The following is a 20532-nucleotide window of genomic DNA, read 5'->3' as shown; positions in this document are numbered from 1 at the left end:
AATCACAAGACGAAAGCTGGAAAGAACCCAAATACATGGAGACTAAACAGCATCCTTCTAAAGAATGAATGGGTCAACCAGGAAATTAAAGAAGAATTGAAAAAATTCATGGAAACAAATGATAATGAAAACACAACAGTTCAAAATCTGTGGGACACAGCAAAGGCAGTCCTGAGAGGAAAATATATAGCGGTACAAGCCTTTCTCAAGAAACAAGAAAGGTCTCAAGTACACAACCTAACCCTACGCGTAAAGGAGCTGGAGAAAGAACAAGAAAGAAACCCTAAACCCAGCAGGAGAAGAGAAATCATAAAGATCAGAGCAGAAATCAATGAAATAGAAACCAAAAAAACAATAGAAAAAATCAATGAAACTAGGAGCTGGTTCTTTGAAAGAATCAATAGGATTGATAAACCCCTGGCCAGACTCATCAAAAAGAAAAGAGAAAGGACCCAAATCAATAAAATCATGAATGAAAGAGGAGAGATCACAACTAACACCAAAGAAATACAGACAATTATAAGAACATACTATGAGCAACTCTACGCCAACAAATTGGCCAATCTGGAAGAAATGGATGCATTCCTAGAGACATATAAACTACCACAACTGAACCAGGAAGAAATAGAAAACCTGAACAGGCCCATAACCAGTAAGGAGATTGAAACAGTCATCAAAAATCTCCAAACAAACAAAAGCCCAGGGCCAGACGGCTTCCCAGGGGAATTCTACCAAACATTTAAAGAAGAACTCATTCCTATTCTCCTGAAACTGTTCCAAAAAATAGAAATGGAAGGAAAACTTCCAAACTCATTCTATGAGGCCAGCATCACCTTGATCCCAAAACCAGACAAGGATCCCACCAAAAAAGAGAACTACAGACCAATATCCTTGATGAACACAGACGCAAAAATTCTCGCCAAAATACTAGCCAATAGGATTCAACAGTACATTAAAAGGATTATTCACCACGATCAAGTGGGATTTATTCCAGGGCTGCAGGGTTGGTTCAACATCCGCAAATCAATCAATGTGATAGAACACATTAATAAAAGAAAGAACAAGAACCATATGATACTCTCAATAGATGCTGAAAAAGCATTTGACAAAGTACAGCATCCCTTCCTGATCAAAACTCTTCAAAGTGTAGGGATAGACGGCACATACCTCAATATTATCAAAGCCATCTATGAAAAACCCACTGTTATCCACATTTTTATTGTTATTCACATATGAGGAAATTGATTCACAGGGAGATTGAGTAACTTGTCCCCTTATACTGAAATTTGAGTGCCTGTGCTGTGCTGTGATTTATTATCTTTTACCTACTGCAAAGCAACAGAGCATTATAATTGTGGCTACCACTGGTCATCCCAGTGAACAGACTGTCTTGTGTATACAGTTGTGCAAATAGTGACTTCCGTCTGCTTTTTCCTTTTTATATCTTCATAGCTTTTCTCTCCCTCAAATTTCCTTTCCTTGAAATTCCTCTTTTTCGTCTTTGCTTTTGGAATATCATATTTATCCCTCTCTCTCTCTCTAAAATAATAAATAAATCTTTAAAAAAAAAAAGAGGGAGGGGCACCTGGGTGGCTCGGTTGGTTTAGCATCAGACTCTTGGTTTTGACTCAGGTCATAGGATCCAGCCCTGTGTCAGGCTCAGCGGGATCTCCTTGAGATTCTCTCTCCCTCTGCCCCATCCACCATGTGCACACATGCGTGTTCTGTCTCTTTCTCTCTTAAATAAATAAATCTTTAGAATGTTGTATATACCCTATAGTTTCATCGAATGAGAGTAATCATAACACTGCCAGTCAACTTGTTTGTTTTTCTCTCTGCTTCCAGAAGGCATAATATATTCCAGCAATGATAGAGTCCATAGTAAGAGTAATATATGTGAATTTATACATAAACATGTATTTATGTTTATATATAAAATTTTTTACAATGAGGGGCATCTGGGTGGCTCATTCAGTTAAGTGTCTGCCTTCAGCTTAGGTTATGATCCCAGAGTCCTGGGATAGAGCCCCGTGTCAGGCTCCCTGCTTGGTGGGAGACCTGCTGCTCTCTTTCCTTCTGCCTGCCTCTCCCCCTGCTTGTTCTCTCTCTCTCTATGTCAAATAAATAAAATCGTAATTTTTTTTTTTTTTTTACATTGGCATCTCACTTTTTAGGGAGTAAATGTTTCTACAACATTTTGGGAATAAAATTAAATTTGTAAATTGAATCAGTTTTAAGAACCTCTAAATAGCTATACCTTAAAAGGAGATCCTGCTGTAATTACTTTCCTTTTTGTTTTTTTAAGATTGATTTATTTGAGAAAGAGACTACGTAGGGGAGAGGCATAGGGAGCGGGATGGAAAAAGAACCTTTTTTTTTTTTCCTGAAAAGATTTTATTTGTTTGACAGAGAGAGACAATGATAGAGGGAACACAAGCAGAAGAGGGAGAAGGAGGCTTCCCACTGAGCAGGGAGCCCCATGCTGGGCTCTATCCCACAACCTAGGATCATGACCTGAGCCGAAGGCAGACCTTTAACAATGGAGCCACCCAGGTGCCCCAAGGAAAGAGAATCTTAAGCAGACTCTGCACTGAGCATGAGCCTACCATGGGACTCCATCCCACAACCCTGAGATCATGACCTGAGCTGAAACCAAAAGTCCGACACTTAACTGAATGAGGCACCTAGGCACCCCTTTAATTACTTTTCAGAAGCAAATTATTACTTCATGTTTTTCACTAAATTATTTCCCCCAAATAGAGTTTGACACACAAATTTAAGTAAAACAGTAAGTCTTTTTCAGTTCTTTAATAGATCTGCAATTCAGCTTAATGAATAAGCAATAATATATAAGAAGATACATTTCTCTTTCATACTGCAGCCCCCCACAACACCAGGATAAATGGAAAAATAAAGGTTAGGCAATAACAGAAATGAGAATTATTAACTAGGGATGATTCTCAACCGAGAGGCAGAAGAGCACAACGGTTTTATGACTCTGAATTGCCTGGGTTTGACTCCTGTCTCGCATACTTTCTGTGTGATAGCTTTGTGCCTCAGTTTTTCTCATTTGTTAAAATGGAATGATAATAGTATTTACTTCCATAGACTTTTGTGAGGAGGAAATGAGATAAAACCTGTAAAGTGCTTAGAACAGTACCAGGCACATAGCCAATATGGATCAGTTTTGCTATTACTTAATTCCAGGAGTTTTAGATAGCTCTGTTGTTGGTTTAATAGGAGGAAGATTCTGGGATATGTCAGAGTGGGATAGAGCATGCTAAATAAGGCTCAAAAGAGCACCTTAATGAGATTCATATGAGCAAGGGTGTGTGTGAAAATGCTTTATGAGATGTAAAATACTCTATAAATAAAAGGTAATAGGAAGAGGGGCACCTGGGTGGCTCAGTCAGTTGAGTCTGCCTTCGGTTCAGGTCCTGATCCTGGAGTCCTGAGATCCAGCCCCACATCAGACTGTCTGCTCAGCAGGGAGCCTGCTTCTCCCTTTCTCTGCAGTTACTTCTGCTTGTTCTCTTTCTCTCTCACAAATAAGTAAATAAAATCTAAAAAAAAAAAAAGTAATAGGAAGAAATTAGATTGTTTATAGCCTTAGTATGCTATAGAGTGACTGTTCGCAGATCTAGCTCAATAGATAATGGTAGTGTTCCCCTCTTGCTCCCCAAAGTTGAATACCAGGAAAAAGATTTAAGGCCTCATATACACACAAAAGTCTTTAAAATAAAGTTGGACTCTTTTGTGGTAGAATATTATTCTGAAATTGTGCTTAATTATATATAAGTTAACTGATACTGTCCTGTAGAAAAGATTTGCTAAACTACAACCTTAATGTTACTGTATTCACAAAAAAGTATTATCTATTTGTAGCTTGTATCTATCTTGTATCTCATTTGGAGACTCTCTTCTTGGGTTCTTCCAAATTTCTTGAGGAAATTGGGCCCAGATGCCTGTGCAAGTAACTCTGCCTCTGGCTTTCCTTTTCTGGAAGGATCTTTCCATCATTTGTGTTCCCATAATTCCAAGCACATAGCTCTGTCACTGCATTTACCTCATTATGTAGTAATTATCTATAAACTAGACAGCTGGCTTCTGTGGATGGAGACTGTGCCTCACTTAACTTCTTAATCTTTAATGCCGGACGTATTAAAATTCCCAACAAATCTAAGTGGAATAAATGAAGAAAGAGTAAAATAGCCCTCAGCACCCATGGCAAATTTGTTAGCACTAACATTTGAAATAAAGAAAACTGTTCTTCGGAGTGCATGAGTGGCTCAGGTGGTTAAGTGTCTGCCTTCAGCTCAGGGTATGATCACTAGATCTTGGGATTGAGCCCTGCTTTGGGCTCCCTGCTCAGTGGGGAGTCTGCTTCTCCCTCTCCCTCTGCCCTTCCGCTCACTGATGTGTGCTCGTGTGTGTGTGTGTGTGTGCACGCACGCCCATGCGTGTGTTCTCTCTCTCTCTCTCTCCCTCTCAGATGAATAAGTCTTTAAAGCTGTTATTTTTCTTTTTTTAAGACTATTTTTTAAGTACTCTCCACCCAACATGGGGGGTGTGAACTAACAACCCAAGATCAAGAGTCGCATATTTCACCAACTGAGCCAGCCATGCACCCCAAGAAAACTGTTCTAAAAATATTTGGTGATGTGGACATTTTGGAAATTCTGACTGAATTTCCCTTAATTAAATTACTTCATTTTATGTAATGATCTCTAAATTACCTTAAAGTAGCATTACTAGAATTATACAGGCTTTTTTTTAAAGTAAATTTTTAAAGTCTTCCACATGCCAAATACTTTAATAAGTATAGATGCTTTGCATTTTAGATGCTTTAATATGTTTATCTTTTTTTTTTAAATTGGAATGGTTGATATACTTCTTTTTTCTTTTTTTTTTAAATTTTTTTTAAAGATTTTATTTATTTATTTGACAGAGAGAGAGATCACAAGTAGGCAGAGAGGCAGGCAGAGAGAGAGGAGGAAGCAGGCTCCCCGCGGAGCAGAGAGCCCGATGCGGGGCTCGATCCCAGGACCCTGAGATCATGACCTGAGCCGAAGGCAGCAGCTTAATCCACTGAGCCACCCAGGCGCCCCGATACTTCTTTTTTTCTTAAGATCCACTTTTTTTTTTTCGAAAGAGAGTGAGTGTGTGAACGAGAGGGTGTGCGTGTGTGCAAGTCGGGAAGGAGCAGAGGGAGAGAATCCTAAAGCAGACTCCCCACTGAGCACAGAGCCCAATAGGGGCTAGATACCCTGACCCATGAGATCATGACCTGAACTAAAACCAAGAGCCAGTTGCTTAACCAACTGAGCCACCCAGGTGCTCCTGTAGTATGTTCATCTTAAATGTGGTAATATTTAAATTGAAGATTGGCTTAAGGGTTTATAAATGTTCTTTTCTTCCTGGAATGCTTATATAACAAATAATTTGTGTGAGGATAGCCGCCTTCAAGGGCACCTGATGTATATTAAGAACTGAATTTAATATTTAGTTTCCTCATCTGTAAAATAGAGATTATAATATCTACCTTATAGCATAGTTGTAAATATTAAAGATGTAAAGATTAAATAAATTAATCTAAGTAAAGTACTCAGCACAGGTTCTGGGATTCTGGGATGTATTAATACTTATATGGTAACTATGATAATAAATTCTAGAAGGCTTGTTATGAAAAGCAGTATACATATCCATTTCTCTCTCCCCAGAGGCAGATAGATAGAGGCAGATTGATGTTTTTATAAACCTGCATTATCTTATATCAGAGATGGGTTGGGCATAAAGGGGGCTAGGGAGTAAGCCCTGCTCAAATTCAGAAATAATGAAGCTTCAAAAATGGTTAAGACAGCTCTTTTGACCAAACTACCCTATTATATTTGTTTTGTTACTTAATTTATTTTTATTACTGGTCTCATCTGGAATCAGAATTGTATAATAAACTTGAGATGTGGGCTTTTTGTTTGTTTTCCTTTTTCCTTCTATTAGAAGAGAATGGTTCAAAAACAGAAAAATTAATGTGCTTCTCTTCTTCTGGTCTCAGTCCATCAACTCGGAGTGAATTTTTTGGGTACTTACCTGGTTCCCTGCTTAAAAATAAACACTCATGTACATTGATGACCTCTTCACTGGTGGCAGGGGAGTGACAGTGAAGAACTCTAGTCCATAGCTCTTAATCTGTGTGTACACTGGGCATGGCATCACCTTAGTTTCTGAAAGGGGGAAGAACCTTAGCTGCTACAGCTACTATAACACACACATGAAAAGTTGCTCAACATCACTTATCATCAGGGAAATACAGATCAGAACCACAATGATATAACAACACCTCACACCAGTCAGAAGAGCTAAAATCAACAACACAAGAAAGCAACAGGTATTGGTGAGGATGTGGAGAAAGGGAAACCCTTTGGCAAAAACGTTGGTGGGAATGCAGGCTGGTGCAGCCACTGTGAAAAACAGTATGGAGGTTCCTCAAAAAGTTAAAAGTAGAACTACCCTATAATCCAGCAATTGCACTACTGGGTAATTACCCAAAGGGTACAAAAATACAGGTTTGAAGGGGTACATGCACTCCAATGTTTATAGCAGCATTATCAACAATAGCCATACTGTGGAGAGAGCCCAAATGTCCATTGACGGATGATGATTAGATAAAGAAGATGTGTGTGTGTGTGTTTGAAAAAAAAAAAAAAAACACAGTGGAATATTACTCAACCTTCAAAAGAATTAAACCTTGCCATTTGCAACAGCATGGATGGAGCTAGACTATATTATGCTAAGTGAAGCAAGTCATTCAGAGAAAGACAAATACCATAGGATTTTGCTCATATGTGGAACTTAAGACACAAAACAGATGAACATATGGGAGCAGAAAGAAAGAGAGGGAAACCATAAGAGACTTTTTTTTTAAAAGTAGACTCCATGCCTAATGTAGAGCTCAAAGTGGGACTTGAACTCATGACCCTGAGATCAAGACCTGAGCTGAGGTCAAGAGTCAGACACTTAACCAACTAAGCCACCCAGGCACCCCAAACCATAAGAGACCTTTTAACAGTAGAGAACAAACCTTGAGTAGAAGGGAGGTTTTTAGATGGATAATGGGTATAAAGGAGGGCACTTGTTATGTTGAGCAGTAGATGTTGTATGTGAGTGATGAACCACTGAATTCTACTCCTGAAACTAATATTATACTATATGTTAACTAACTAGAATCTTTTTTTTTTTTTTGAGCAATAGTAAAGTTTATTGAATGATAGAGTACAATGCTTTCAAAGAGGGAGGACACCTAAGAGGGTTGCCCAACTAACTAGAACTTAAATAAAAAGCTGAAAAGAAAAAAAGATCCTTAGATGCTAGGTCAAATTGGAACAGTTTTGCTTAATTGCTTTCATTGTCACAGGACAATTTTTTTTTTTTTTTTTTTTAAGAGAAGGAGAGGGGAAGGAGAGAGGGAAAGGGAAAGAGAATCTTAAGCAGGCTCCATGCCAAGCATGGAGCCCAATGAAGGGGTTGATTTCCTGACCCTGAGATCATGAGCCACAATTAAGAGTCCAACACTTAACCAACTGAACCACCCAGGTGCCCCAGGAATATTTGCATAAAAGCAGCTGCTTTTTTTTTTTTTTGCTGCTCAGTTTTTAAATATAAGAATCAGAAAATAACAGGGGGCCACAGCAGAAGCGTTCACGTCGCGGCCCCTGTCAGATTCTGGTGAATCTGCGAATTCTGCTGTGTAACTCCTCATTTATCCATTCAAGTCAAACAACAATTGAAATGAACAGGAGTGGGCTGACTTTGGTCTTTATGGAGATGGTTATCTTTTATGATCTAGTAATAGTTCTAGATAGAAGTTGGAGCATATCATTTTTAAAACATGTCCTGGTTACATACGGAATGAGCTGGGTCTCTGAAGGACACAGCACATCACTCTAAGACTGGAATCTCTGGAATAAAAAAAAAAACTTAGGGGGCACCTGGGTGGCTCAGTGGGTTAAAGCCTCTGCCTTCGGCTCAGGTCATGATCCCAGGGTCCTAGGATCAAGCCCCACATCGGGATCTCTGCTCAGCAGGGAGCCTGCTTCCTCCTCTCTCTCCCTGCCTGCCTCTCTGACTACTGGTAATCTCTGTCTATCAAATGAATAAATAAAATCTTTAAAAAAAAAACCTTAGAAACAATGGGAGACATGAGAAGGTGCTGTTTGTGGGTAATATGGTCAATAACTTCTAGTAGGTCTTGTTGAAGACTTCCTTAGAAATGTCAATGATAGGGGCGCCTGGGTGGCTCAGTGGGTTAAGCCTCTGCCTTCGGCTCAGGTCATGGTCTCAGGGTCCTGGGATCGAGCCCCGCATGGGGCTCTCCGCTCAGCGGGGAGCCTGCTTCCTCCTCTCTCTCTGCCTGCTGTTCTGCCTCCTTGTGATCTCTCTCTCTGTCAAATAAATAAAAAAAATTAAAAAAAAAATGTCAATGATAGGGCACCTGGGTGGCTCAGTGGGTTAAAGCCTCTGCCTTCGGCTCAGGTCATGATCTCAGGGTCCTGGGATCGAGCCCCGCATCGGGCTCTCTGCTCAGCAGGAAGCCTGCTTCCTCCGCTCTCTCTGCCTACTTGTGATTCTGTCAAAATAAATAAATAATCTTTAAAAAAAAAAAAAAGAAATGTCAGTGATACATTGTGACAATGGATGGGATTAGTTATTTGACTGGCAGTATGTTTGCCTTTGAGCTTTCTGTTGTCTGGTTAAGGTTTTATTACCTGAGTCCTGTTGAGGCTCTTGAATGGAACAGCTACAGTCTAGACTTTGCCTTCCTTCAGTCATAGCTGAAGAAACTTATCAATTTTCATGTCCTGTACCTAAAATAGGCAGATTGCAGGTAGTATCATGGTTCCTGTTAAAATATTAGAAAAAGTTGGGGTGCCTGGGTGGGCTCAGTGGGTTAAAGCCTCTGCCTTTGGCTCAGGTCATGATTCCAGGGTCCTGAGATCAAGCCTCCTCTCTCTCTCTGCCTGCCTCTCTGCCTACTTGTGATTTCTGTCTGTCAAATAAATAAAATCTTAAAAAAAAAATAAAACATTAGAAAAACTTAAAAAATAATAATACTTTTGTTAAGGTATAATTAACATACCATGGAGTTCATTTGCCTTTTAAAATTTTATTTAAATGTTGTGGTTTTTAGCATGTTTATGAAATTGTGTGTCAACAACCACCATCTAATTCTAAAACATTTTTGTCACCCCCCAAAAGAAACCCCATAACCACCAGCAGTTAATTTCAGTTTCCCTCTTGACTATCCCAACCCTAGGCAATGACCAGTCTACTTTCTGTCTCTTTGGCTAATTTACCTATTGTGGGTATTTCATGTAATTGGAATTATGCAACATGTGATCCTTTGTGACTGGCCTTTCATAGTGTTTTCAAAGCTTATCCATGTTATAGCACATATCAAAACTTCATTTAATTTTTATTGCTGAGTAATATTCCATTATGTCGAGGTACCACAATTTGTTTATCCATTTACCAGTTGATGGGCATTTAGTTAGTTTCTGGTTTGGGGAAATTATGAATAAAGTTGTTATAAACATTTGTTTACAGGTTTTCATATGGACATATGTTTTTATTTATCTTGAGTAAATACTTAGGAGTTAGGGTTGCTAGGTTGTACAGTTTAGGGTATGTTTAACTTTTAAAGCAACTCACAAATTGTTTTTCCAAAGTGGCTGTACCATTTTGCATCCCCACCCATAATTTCTGAGAGTTCTAGTTGCTCTGTATCCTAATCAACATTTGGAATTGTCAGGGGTTTTCTTTGTCTTTTAGTCATTCTAATAGGTATGCAGTTCTTCGTTCGTTTTACATGAAAATCATGTGCTATGAAACCATCTGAAGGATGATTTAAGTCCAGAAAAAGCATTTACTGAATGCCTATGATGTGCTAGACCCTCTGTTAGGTGATGGGAATACGAGTAAGACACATCTCTGCTCCCACAGAATTTGCAATTTATTGATAATGGTAGACATGTAAGGAAGTAATAACAATATATTGAGTTAATGCTAATTACTTGGAGCAAAAATATTGTGGTGGGGAAGGAGAGTCACAACTGTACCTAGAATTAGTTTTATGGATGGATTTTGACATTTGTGATCAGTAAAAAGATAACAGTATGAAGAGCTACATGTTCTTTTGCCTAATGTTCTACGGTAGATTTTGGTTGCAGAGGTCAAGCCTCCCCCTGCATTATCATGCGTAATAAACCAATGCCTAATAAGCTGTTTGGGATGATATTCGGCTTGCTAACTGCCTAGTGATTTGGGGCAACACCAGTTAGTCACACATGCCCAATAATCAAGGAAGGAGTTAACTTTGATTTTTGTAGTTTCTTGAAGCCCGCTCTTTTGACCATTGTATTTAGTTTTCTCCCTTTTTGTGTCCTTCTTCGGTCTGGCTTTCTGCCCTTTACGCTAAACTGTACTCCTGCTCCTTTTTAAAGTGCATATTACTTAGCTCTGAACTGTTTACCATAGTCAGAAGTGGTTTGCAATAGGCATTTGTACTTTTTGTCCAGTTCACCTCTTTACCCTTTGCCCAGCTAGATTTGGCCTTAATATGTAAGTTATTCCAAGTGAATAAGGTGATTCCAAAGCCATGTTTCTCAGTGTCTGATAAATAGGGCTTCTTATCTGGTCTGGGTAGCAAACCAGTGAGAAGAGCTGTGAAGGAAGGTTGGGGTTGGCTGGGAGCCGGAAGAGGCTAGATGAAAATTGCTGGTTGTCATGCTCCTCTGATTGTCGAGTGAAACTACCCTCTTTTTTTGTTTGTTTTTAGACTTCTCAAGAACCTTGTTTAGTTTGGTTTGCTGTTAACAGCAAGAAAAAATATAATCTGATTAGAAAAAAAAGGTTAAATAACTGGCACTCGTCAACCTCAAGAAGAAAAAGATGAGGAAGTTGTAATTTCTTTGTATGCCCTAATTTATCCCAGGCTGTATTGAAGGTTCTTGAGAATGTCTTGTATGGAAGACTGGGTAGAACAATAATCTTAAAGAATATTAAAATTCACAGCAGGTGCTGATCAGTTATTTCTTTTCTTAGACTAGAGAAGGGAGAAAGATTTCAACTTAATAAGGACTTTAGGTTAAATATAAGGAGCATTATCTGCTTGTTGTTGAGTGACAAGGAGAATCTATAGTCATGTTTTTCAGAGGGCTACAAATGTAATAGTCTCATTTGGGATGGTTAAAATTGACCACAGATTGAAGGACTTGATATTTACTGAAGATGGGATGAAAATCTTCATTTGAAAAGTTTTTTTTCCCTTTCTGTCACATGAGTGACAGGTTTTCCTTTATTTAGGAAAGGTTTTAATCTTAGGGAAAATGTGTGTCAAGCAGCTCAATACTATAGTAGAGTTCAATTTGATAGAGGAACCTCAGTTTTTGATAGGTTCTGACAAATAATAATAATTGGTTTAGAACTATAAATTCCTAGACTTCTATTTTGTCATACATAAGACTTTGATGGTACTACTCCTCTAATTGTTTGCTGCCCCTGTCAAGTATTCATTATTAGATGTCCTGTCTATTCTTTATGGTACTCTTAAGCAGATTCTGTGCTTGAAATCACTACATGTTGAACTTTTGGATGTACTAGAGCTTTGATTTTTACTGATAAGGACTGATAAGTTCTATCATGTTGAACTTTTGGATGTACTGGAGCTTTGATTTTTACTGATAAGGACTGATAAGTTCTACCAGTTCTTGTGTTTCATTATTAGTAGAGTCTTTCATAGAAACTAGGGATCAAAAAATCATTGTGCTAAAGTAGACCAAGCATGGAAGAGATGGAGATAAAGGGTCAGAACAGAAATTTTGAGAAAACTAGAGGATGAGAAAGAAATCTCAAAATCAGAAGTTATTTTGTAGAATGTATATGGAAGTGATTACTTGATTCTTTTAATATAGTCATTATGCATTTACTTTGTAGGAGAGAGATATATATGGTTGGGTTGGGGAGAGGCAAGAACATACCTATTCAAAGGGACCTATCTCAGAAGTACAATATTGGTCAAAGAAAGCAAATTGCAGAAGAGTATGCACACTTCTTTGTTTAGGAGAAGAAATAACATAAAACATTTTTCTGTGGATATATATATATATATGAATATATATATATATGAATGTATTTCTTTTTTTTTTTAAAGATTTTATTTTTTTATTTAACAGACAGAGATCACAAGTAGGCAGAGAGGCAGGCAGAGAGAGAGAGGAGGAAGCAGGCTCCCCGCTGAGCAGAGAGCCTGATGCGGGGCTCGATCCCAGGACCCTGGGATCATGACCTGAGCCGAAGGCAGAGGCTTTAACCCACTGAGCCACCCAGGCGCCCCATATGAATGTATTTCTGAACATCTGAAAGAATACATGCCAAATGTGTGTAACGGTCTGAAGAGTATAAGAAGGCAGGATTGGAGCCTTTGCTTTTTCTGTCATAATCTTCTGTTTGTGTGTGTTCGGGAAGAATGATTTATGTGTTTGTTGTGTGGTTAAATATTCATTTAAAATAAGTAAAGCTCCCTCCCCAATAAAAAATTTTTTGAAAATAAGAGCAGTAGCGCAAAAATTTGGAAATTTTGTGAGTTAATCCTCCCTTATGTGTTCAGTGCATTTAACTTTGAAATGTTTTATCCATACCTATGTTGAAACTATATGATAAATGTAAAAACTTTCCTTTAAGAATTTTACTGATCAGATACAGGTGTAAAGCCTTAGCCTGAAGAATCGTCCAGTCTAGTGGCTCTCAAATCTAGCTAGTCAAAAGAGTCACCTGGGACACTTATTTCTTTTAAAAGTTTGCCTAAGTTGGTTTTCACGGGAGCCCAGGAACCTGCATTTTAACCATTCTACAAGTGATTTTGACAATCTGCCAGGCTTGAGTACCACTTCAGATGCATGAGTCCCCACCCAAATAGCCCCTCCATTTTCCTGACAGGTAGTCATCTAATAATCCAGTATTGTTTTCTGATGGTGACTGACTGCCATCTTGCCATGAAGGTTATTTCATTGGTAATCAGATGCAATGCTGTGCTTCTGTAGAGCTTTCATTACTGGCCTGTGTGGACCAGATCAGTTTCTTCAGGCTTTGTGTCTGTACTCCTTAGGTATTGGCTTTGAGGTTAGATCCAGGCTAGAAACTTCTCTGAACCTCATCTTCCTCTTGTGTGAAATGAGTGTGTTGTTATCTACATTGAAGGATTATATCAAGAACTAAATGAAAAAAATAAACTGTCCTGACTGGGAAGATTCATTAATGCCTTCAAACAGGCATTTCTTATAGTCCCTTCACCTATCAGCCTTTTTTGAAACAGTCCCACGCCTGCAGGGCTCTAGTTAGAAGTGTGGAGATATATATATATATATATATGAAGGCTCCTAGACATCCATTACAGGATTGTCAGTGACAGAAATAGGTTGTCATTTTGACTTCTCATCCGTACACTCCTTTTTTTTTTCACTTGTGGCTTTTCCTTTGGACAAAGAATATGATACTTCTTACAGAGACAGAGAAGCCTACATTTCTGAAAATTCAGTTTTACTCCTTAAGTAAGTGGAGTTTAGTAAGGAGTTTTACTCCTTAAGTAAGTGGAGTTTCCACTGATAACTTGAACCCAGCACAAAACAAATGATCTGCAGGAAGACCTTAAAGGTGAAAGAAAAGTCCTTCTTCAATTATATAGAGACCCAAATGGAGAACCAAAGAAAATACTCCATGTCTCTTTCTTATCCAACAGTAGACAGACAATTGATGAGTGTTAAGAAAAAATTGAGGTGGGGTGCCTGGATGGCTCAGTCCATTAAGTGTCCAACTCTTGATTTTGGCTCAGGTCATGATCTCTCAGGGTCGTGAGATTGAGCCCCTCATTAGGCTCCAAGCCCAGCGTGGAGTTCCCCCTCCCACTCTTGCTCTCTTTCAAATAAATAAATAAAATCTTTAAAAAAAAGAAAGAAAGAAATGGGGCGGAGGTAGCAAGTGAGAGGAGGCAGTGGCAATGAACTAAGAAATGTTGAATGCTTGCTCTTTGACAAACACAATGTGAGTAAAATAAATACTTAAGTAATTTCAACCTAATTTTCACAGGTTAGATCCTGTTTTACCAATGAGAATACTGAAGACCTTTGAGAATAACTAAGGCAAGCCTCATACCTGGTCAGATGGCCGGTCCAGACTGAGGAGACCTGGGACTTTTCAGAATGTGATTTTTTCAAAAATTATAATACATACACATTCTTTAAGAAACAGATGTCCTAATTTGTATTGTACTCTACACAGTTCCCTGTCAAAACACCTGTTATTCTCTTATTTTAATTAGTTATGTCTCTCTTCTTTTACTAGTTACTTTATACATAGGGACTGGGTTGCAACATTCATCTCTATCACCAGGGCCTAGTATAGGAGTTGACCCTTGACCTGTGTGCATTAAAAGTTTGTAAAAATAGAATTTCTGTCTCTGGCATTCGAAACATCTGCATCCTCCACCGCTACTCCTCATCTCTGAGTTAAAAAAAAAAAGTATAGAATTGTAAGGGATGTTAGAAATACTCTAGCTCAGTCCTCTCGTTTGTATAAAGGGAGGAATTTCAGGCACTGACTGGAGAGGTAGATCATGATGTACCCCAAAGACCCCAATTGATAGTAGTTATTCTAGCACTCTTGCCTCCTGGTGCTCATTTGAGGGCTCTTCTTAGGATCTGCATGTATACATACTGCTTTCATTCAGTCAGTAACCCTCTGGTTCTTCCTTTATGCTCAGTGCTGCAGAAAAGTCACTTTCCTTTCTGGCTCTCTGAATAGATATACAGCCATGCTTTCCAGAAACCAGAAGAAAAACAGCTTCCCAAGAGTTAAGACTTAAGCTAAAAGATAGTCACTGAAGTTGAGGTTTTTAACCTATTGTATCCCTTTTTTGCTCATCCAGACAATTACTCAACTGTTGTTCATCGGAGACGCTAAGTGATTATTTGCAGGTCTGGGGAAACTGTTCAGGACCCTGGAAATAATCTCTCATTGCTATCGTTTGATTTGGTGTGGTTGTTGAGATGTGTGTTTTGCTTTTCTTTTTTAAAGATTTATTTATTTGAGAAAGAGAGAGAGAGAGCGCGCCCATGTGAGTGTGTGGGGGTCACGGGAGAGGGAGAGTGAATCTCAAGCAGACCCTGCACTGAGCCCAGAGCTCCATGCAGAGCTCAATTTCAACCTTGAGATCACGACCTGAGCCGAAATCGAGAGTCAGATACAACCAAAGCCACCCAGGCGCCCCTGTTTTGCTTTTCTTAAACAAAAGCAAACTAAATCTGTAATGTAATGTATTCTCTAATGTTAAGTTAAGCCATGAGTTGTGCTTCCCTTTAGCTCAGGCTAGTAAAAATAATTTGTACATGATAGGCTCTCATGGGCTCGAGTGAAATGTGGTGGAACAATGATTTTCTTCACTTAGTTTGTGTTAGCTATCTATTTTCAAAATGTTTTTTTGCCTCTAGCATCAGAAAACACTATCTTGGGTTAAAGTTTTTTCATGTGAGTGGTTTTTAAAAGTTAATTTTCATAAAACTTTGGACACATTTTAAATTTTATAGAGTATATCTAATGTATAGAACTTATCAGTAATAAATATTAAAGATACCTGATAAAATTAGATTGAAACTACAGTCACCTTTTGCTTTTTCAGGAAAGTGTAGACTGAAAATTCTTATTATGGACTTCCTCTAGATAAAAAATTCCCTGTTCATTTGAATAGAACGTGTATTTGACATTAGAGGCTGGGGTGAAGGGCTGAGGGCAAAGTCAGTTGACTTGACTCTTTCCTTTGAATTTACTTTCTTAAGTTCTTTTGAGAGAAAGTCTGTAGTAGTGGGACATATACATTAAAGAATATTGGGGAAAAGGATGCAATTAATTATAGAAACTTGTATTAAGCTTAATGTTGCCAAATCATTATTCTTAATGAAATGAATATGTGTTATTAGAACAGTCTGGAACTTTGATTCAGGTCATCAATCCATGGCAAGAAACAAATGATATAGTATTAGTTTTATGAAGTAATTTTATGTATCGTCTTATTTTGTGTTTTTATTTTTAGGACCGGAGTAGGCCCTATGACACTTTTAACTTGCACTCGTTGGAGAACTCCTTAATGGATATGATAAGGACTGATCATGAGCCTCTGAAAGGTAAACACTACCCTCCCAGTGGCCCACCAATGAGTTTCGCTGATATAATGTGGAGGAATCATTTTGCAGGTTAGGAATATTCATATGTCCATTCCTTGCTTGGTGTTTTAAACAAAAATCAGCTTTTTAATAATTGTGATTTTTTTTTTTTCATTTCCGTTTTGGTTTTTTTTTTTTTTTTTCGTTTTTGTTTGCTTCTGTAAAGCATTGTGGAATGTATTTAAAATTGATTTTCTTTTTTTAACCTGGGTTCAGCTACCTACAATAATCAAGGTTGATTGCTTTAATCATAATGTTTGGCAGAAGCATGTGTTGGGTAGCATGAGACCAGAAGTCAAGTTTTCTGGGCTTGGTGCATTTGGAATCCTCAGCTGAACCTGGGTAATTCATTTAAGTCAAAGTATTCTGCAAGGAAATATGAGATTTAGTAAACCAATCTCCAAAGATTGCTTCAGAAAACTTCATAGAAAAGAGTTCCATTTTATTAAAATATAATCACTTCCGTTGCATAGGAAGTATCACTACACAGCCTTAAGAGCAGCCAGTGATTCTTCGCATTCTCTAAGGCTAGAACAGGAAGAAAATGTCTTAAAGTGTGCAAACGTTTTGGGTTAAATAGAAGGCAGAAAGTCCCAAGGTCAGCAATATTAGGACTTCCTATTTTTAGAGCCAATGTAAATTCAGGTTAGTGGTTGATGTTACATTTCTAATTACAGATAGTTCTTTTTATGTGTTATAGGACTTTTTAGGGGCCCCGTGATATTTTAAAATACCGTAATGGAAATTTCCTGTGGAAATATCCACTTGGGTTTAGAGCCTAAATATCTGAAAAGTGTGAAGAGTTGGCCACAAGGATGCCCATTTCGTTTGAACCCTTATGTTCTCTGGAGCTGTGAGGAATTTGATCCCCTCTGGTTCTCTCCAGGCTTTTATATAGGGTGTGACTGACTATGAACACCTGATATTCATTTCCTCAAGCCACCTCAGAAATCCATTTCATCATTTTCTTGCCACACTCATGATTTTCTGCTGCTTTCCTCAATTTCCAGTGAAAAGAAAGTAGATAACAGGCTATGAAGAAAATAAGGGATTTGAGAAAAGCTATATTTTAAGGCCTTCAGAAGTAGGAAAAAAGATCTCTCATTTATTCATTGTTATATTTAGTCGCCATTACCACGACTTTGCTCAGTTGAAAGATTAGGTATATGGTAATTTAGAACATATTTCACTTAGAAGTGAGAATGGTGTTTAAAACAAAACAAAACAAAACAAGATATTCATAGACTGTTTGTGTTTTTAGTATCTTCTAAGGATGCATTTGTCTTCCTTCTCTACCACAAACAGTTACAAGCCTCTTCCAATTATTCTAAAATATTCAGCCCTTGTTCTTTATGCATACCTGTTTTGTTTTGGTCTGTATTTTTTTCTTCTAGCAATAAAATACTATGAAAAGCTCTTACATTATAGTCTATAAATAATTTCCCACAGTTTTGTGACTGTTGTTTACACAGGAGCTATTGTACCCTGTTGAGAGTAGTAGTGGTAAAGTAAAAAGAGGGAACTTCACTGTGGATAATATAAATACCTTACTCCATTTTTAGTGGCCCCTTTTTAATGCATGTCCAACCACCTCTGCATATATTTCTCTACCACACTTGCAAATGTGAGGTTTCATCTGTAAGAGTCTTTTGCATTGTACTTATAATATGTCCTAACAAGTTGGAAAGCACATAATATGTACATTTTTACAGTCTTAATATGCTTGCAACTTCTCTGTTCATCATACCGCCCACCTTGATGTCCTATGAATGGACTACTTCCCATGGTCAGTTACATCACGTGTCATTGTCCTTTGGGTAGAGTGTTTAAGCTTCCTGCTTCCTTTTCCAGCTGGGAGACTTTTAGTTCTGGTTTATGGCACCATGTATTTGATCCTTATTACATCTAATAACGTAATTATGATGCTGGCATTTTAAAGGAAAAAATTTAAGTAATTTTTTACTTTAAAATCGGAGAAAATTAAAAACAAAAATATAAGTAAAAATAAATGTGATAGTATATCTATATATATATATTTTTTAAGATTTTATTTTTTTATTTGACAGAGAGATAAAGATTACAGATAGGCAGAGCGTCAGGCAGAGGGAGAGGGAGAAGCAGGCTCTCCACTGAGCAGGGAGCCTGATGCAGGTCACGATACCAGGACCCTGGGATCATGACCTGAGCCGAAGGCAGACGCTTAACCGACTGAGCCACCCAGTCTCCCCTATTTTTATTATATAATAAATGTTATCCACATTTTTATCTGATCTTTATAATTTATTAATAGGCCTTAACTTAGGTTGTTTCCAGCTTTTTCTCCATAATAGGTGATGCTGCCATGGATGAGTTCTTGCACATAGCTTTTCCTTAAGGTAAATTCATAGAGAAGATCTCTGGGTCCAAAGATGTAGACATGTAGGTGAACAGAGCTTCAAGAGAAAGGTGGTAGGCTAGGGGACTTACCATGTGGCTTCCCTGTCTAAAAACACTTCCTTCTACTCCATCCTGTTTTTCCTCCTACCTTTCATATCTTCATCTCCCACCTGACCATGGGAACACTTTTTTGAGTGTCTCAAAACTCAAGTTATAGAATCATGGTTTTTTTTTTGTTTGTTTTATATATATATATGTATATATATATATATATTTTAATTTATTTATCTATTTGACAGAGAGAGAGGTCACAAGTAGGCAGAGAGGCAGGCAGAGAGAGAGGGAGAAACAGGCTCCCCACTGAGCAAAGAGCCCGATGCGGGGCTCGATCCCAGGACCCTGAGATCATGACCTGAGCCGAAGGCAGAGGCTTAAACCACTGAACCACCCAGGTGCCCCAGAATCATGGTTTTTTTGTATGCTTGTTTTGTTTTTTTTTTTTCCTGAAGCTTGACTTTCTTTGGGAAAAAAAAAACAACTTTCTTACTCAGTGTAGGAATTTCAAATAATACATTAAAAAAAAAAAAACAAAAAGAAAAGTGAAAAAATAATCTAAGACTTACTATCTAGAGATAGCAAAGATTATTATTTTTATTAACATTTTCCCAGGCATTTTATATTCTTTTAGTAGGAGACTAAATTTCAGATCAGTCTTTCTGACTTTCCAGTCATTCAAACTTGGGTTTGAATCCTGGCTCTGCCTCTAGTTGGCTGTTGATCTAGATAAATCAGTTAACCTCTTTGAATTCAAAGCCTTAGTTTCCTCACCATTGAAATAAAGTACCCACTTTATGGACTGGCTGCAAAGGTCAGACAAAGTTCCTGAGACTAGAAACTGCTCAAATGTTAACCTTTTTTTTTTTTTTTTTTTTTTTGGCTGGCGGTGGTAGTGCTGTGCTACTTACTGCCTGGCCTGGGTAATAAATTAAACCTTATATTGCTACAATATTTACTTCTTCTAGCTAGACTGTAGCTAAATATTAAAAGCTTTCAAATGCAAGTTGTAAAAATTTTGTATTTGTCATAGATAAGTAGTGATTATTGAAGGATAAACACTTTGTCTTCATGAAAAAAATCACCTTAAGGGACACCTGGGTGGCTCAGTGGGTTAAGCCTCTGCCTTCGGTTCAGGTCATGATCTCAGGGTCCTGGGATGGAGCCCCACCTTGGGCTCTCTGCTCAGCAGGGAGCCTGCTTCCCCCTGTCTTTCTGCCTGCCTCTCTACCTGCTTGTGATCTCTCTCTCGGTCAAGTAAATAAAATCTTTAAAAAAAAATCACCTGAAGGAGAAAGGAAAAATAATCCTCTTAAGTTACATTGGCTTTACAAAATTATGTATCTAAATAATGTAAAAAAGAAAGAAAATATCATAGGATATCCCATTCATGATGGGATAAAGTACTTCATGATGAATTTAAAGTGAATGTGATGAAATATGTTCTCAGCAATAATTCATCTTAGAGATGTATGCAATGAGGGGCACCTGGGCAGTTCAGTTGGTTAAGTGTCCAACTCTTAGTTTCAACTCATGATCTCACAATGTGGGATCGAGCCCCACATCTGGCTCTGAGCTAGTGTGGAGTCCGCTTCAGTTTCTATCTCCCTCTTCCTCCCACTCACTCTCTCTCCCTCAAACAAATAAGTAAAATCTAAAAAAAAACTCCATGCAATGAGAAATCCCTTTATTTAACTGTTCTCTTGATTAAAGGGGAAAAAAGGGCTAGTGGGAGAAATGACAGAATAGGAAGTTCAGAAAGTAATAAGACATCTGTTTTAGTAAAGAACTTTGTATTTTTTTAAAGATTTTATTTGTTTATTTGAGACAGAGCAAG

At 38.0% G+C, this 20532-nt stretch overlaps 1 protein-coding gene across 12 annotated transcripts in view; it reads left to right on the top strand.

Annotated features, from left to right (window-relative positions):
• The window catches only part of CPEB3 (cytoplasmic polyadenylation element binding protein 3), a 195285-nt gene that overhangs the window by 59068 nt on the left and 115685 nt on the right, over positions 1-20532 (top strand). For 9 of the 12 annotated variants that reach the window (XM_046026531.1, XM_046026525.1, XM_046026532.1 and 6 more), the window contains one exon: positions 16136-16295. In XM_046026531.1, coding sequence (XP_045882487.1) covers positions 16136-16295 — 160 coding nt within the window. The remainder of the gene's footprint in view (positions 1-16135; positions 16296-20532) is intronic. The other 3 variants (XM_046026535.1, XM_046026534.1, XM_046026533.1) reach the window with 1 other exon arrangement.

This window comes from Meles meles, chromosome 13 (assembly GCF_922984935.1).
Source record: "Meles meles chromosome 13, mMelMel3.1 paternal haplotype, whole genome shotgun sequence".
NCBI lineage: Eukaryota > Metazoa > Chordata > Mammalia > Carnivora > Mustelidae > Meles > Meles meles.
This window is presented reverse-complemented; position numbering and strand designations above follow the sequence as displayed.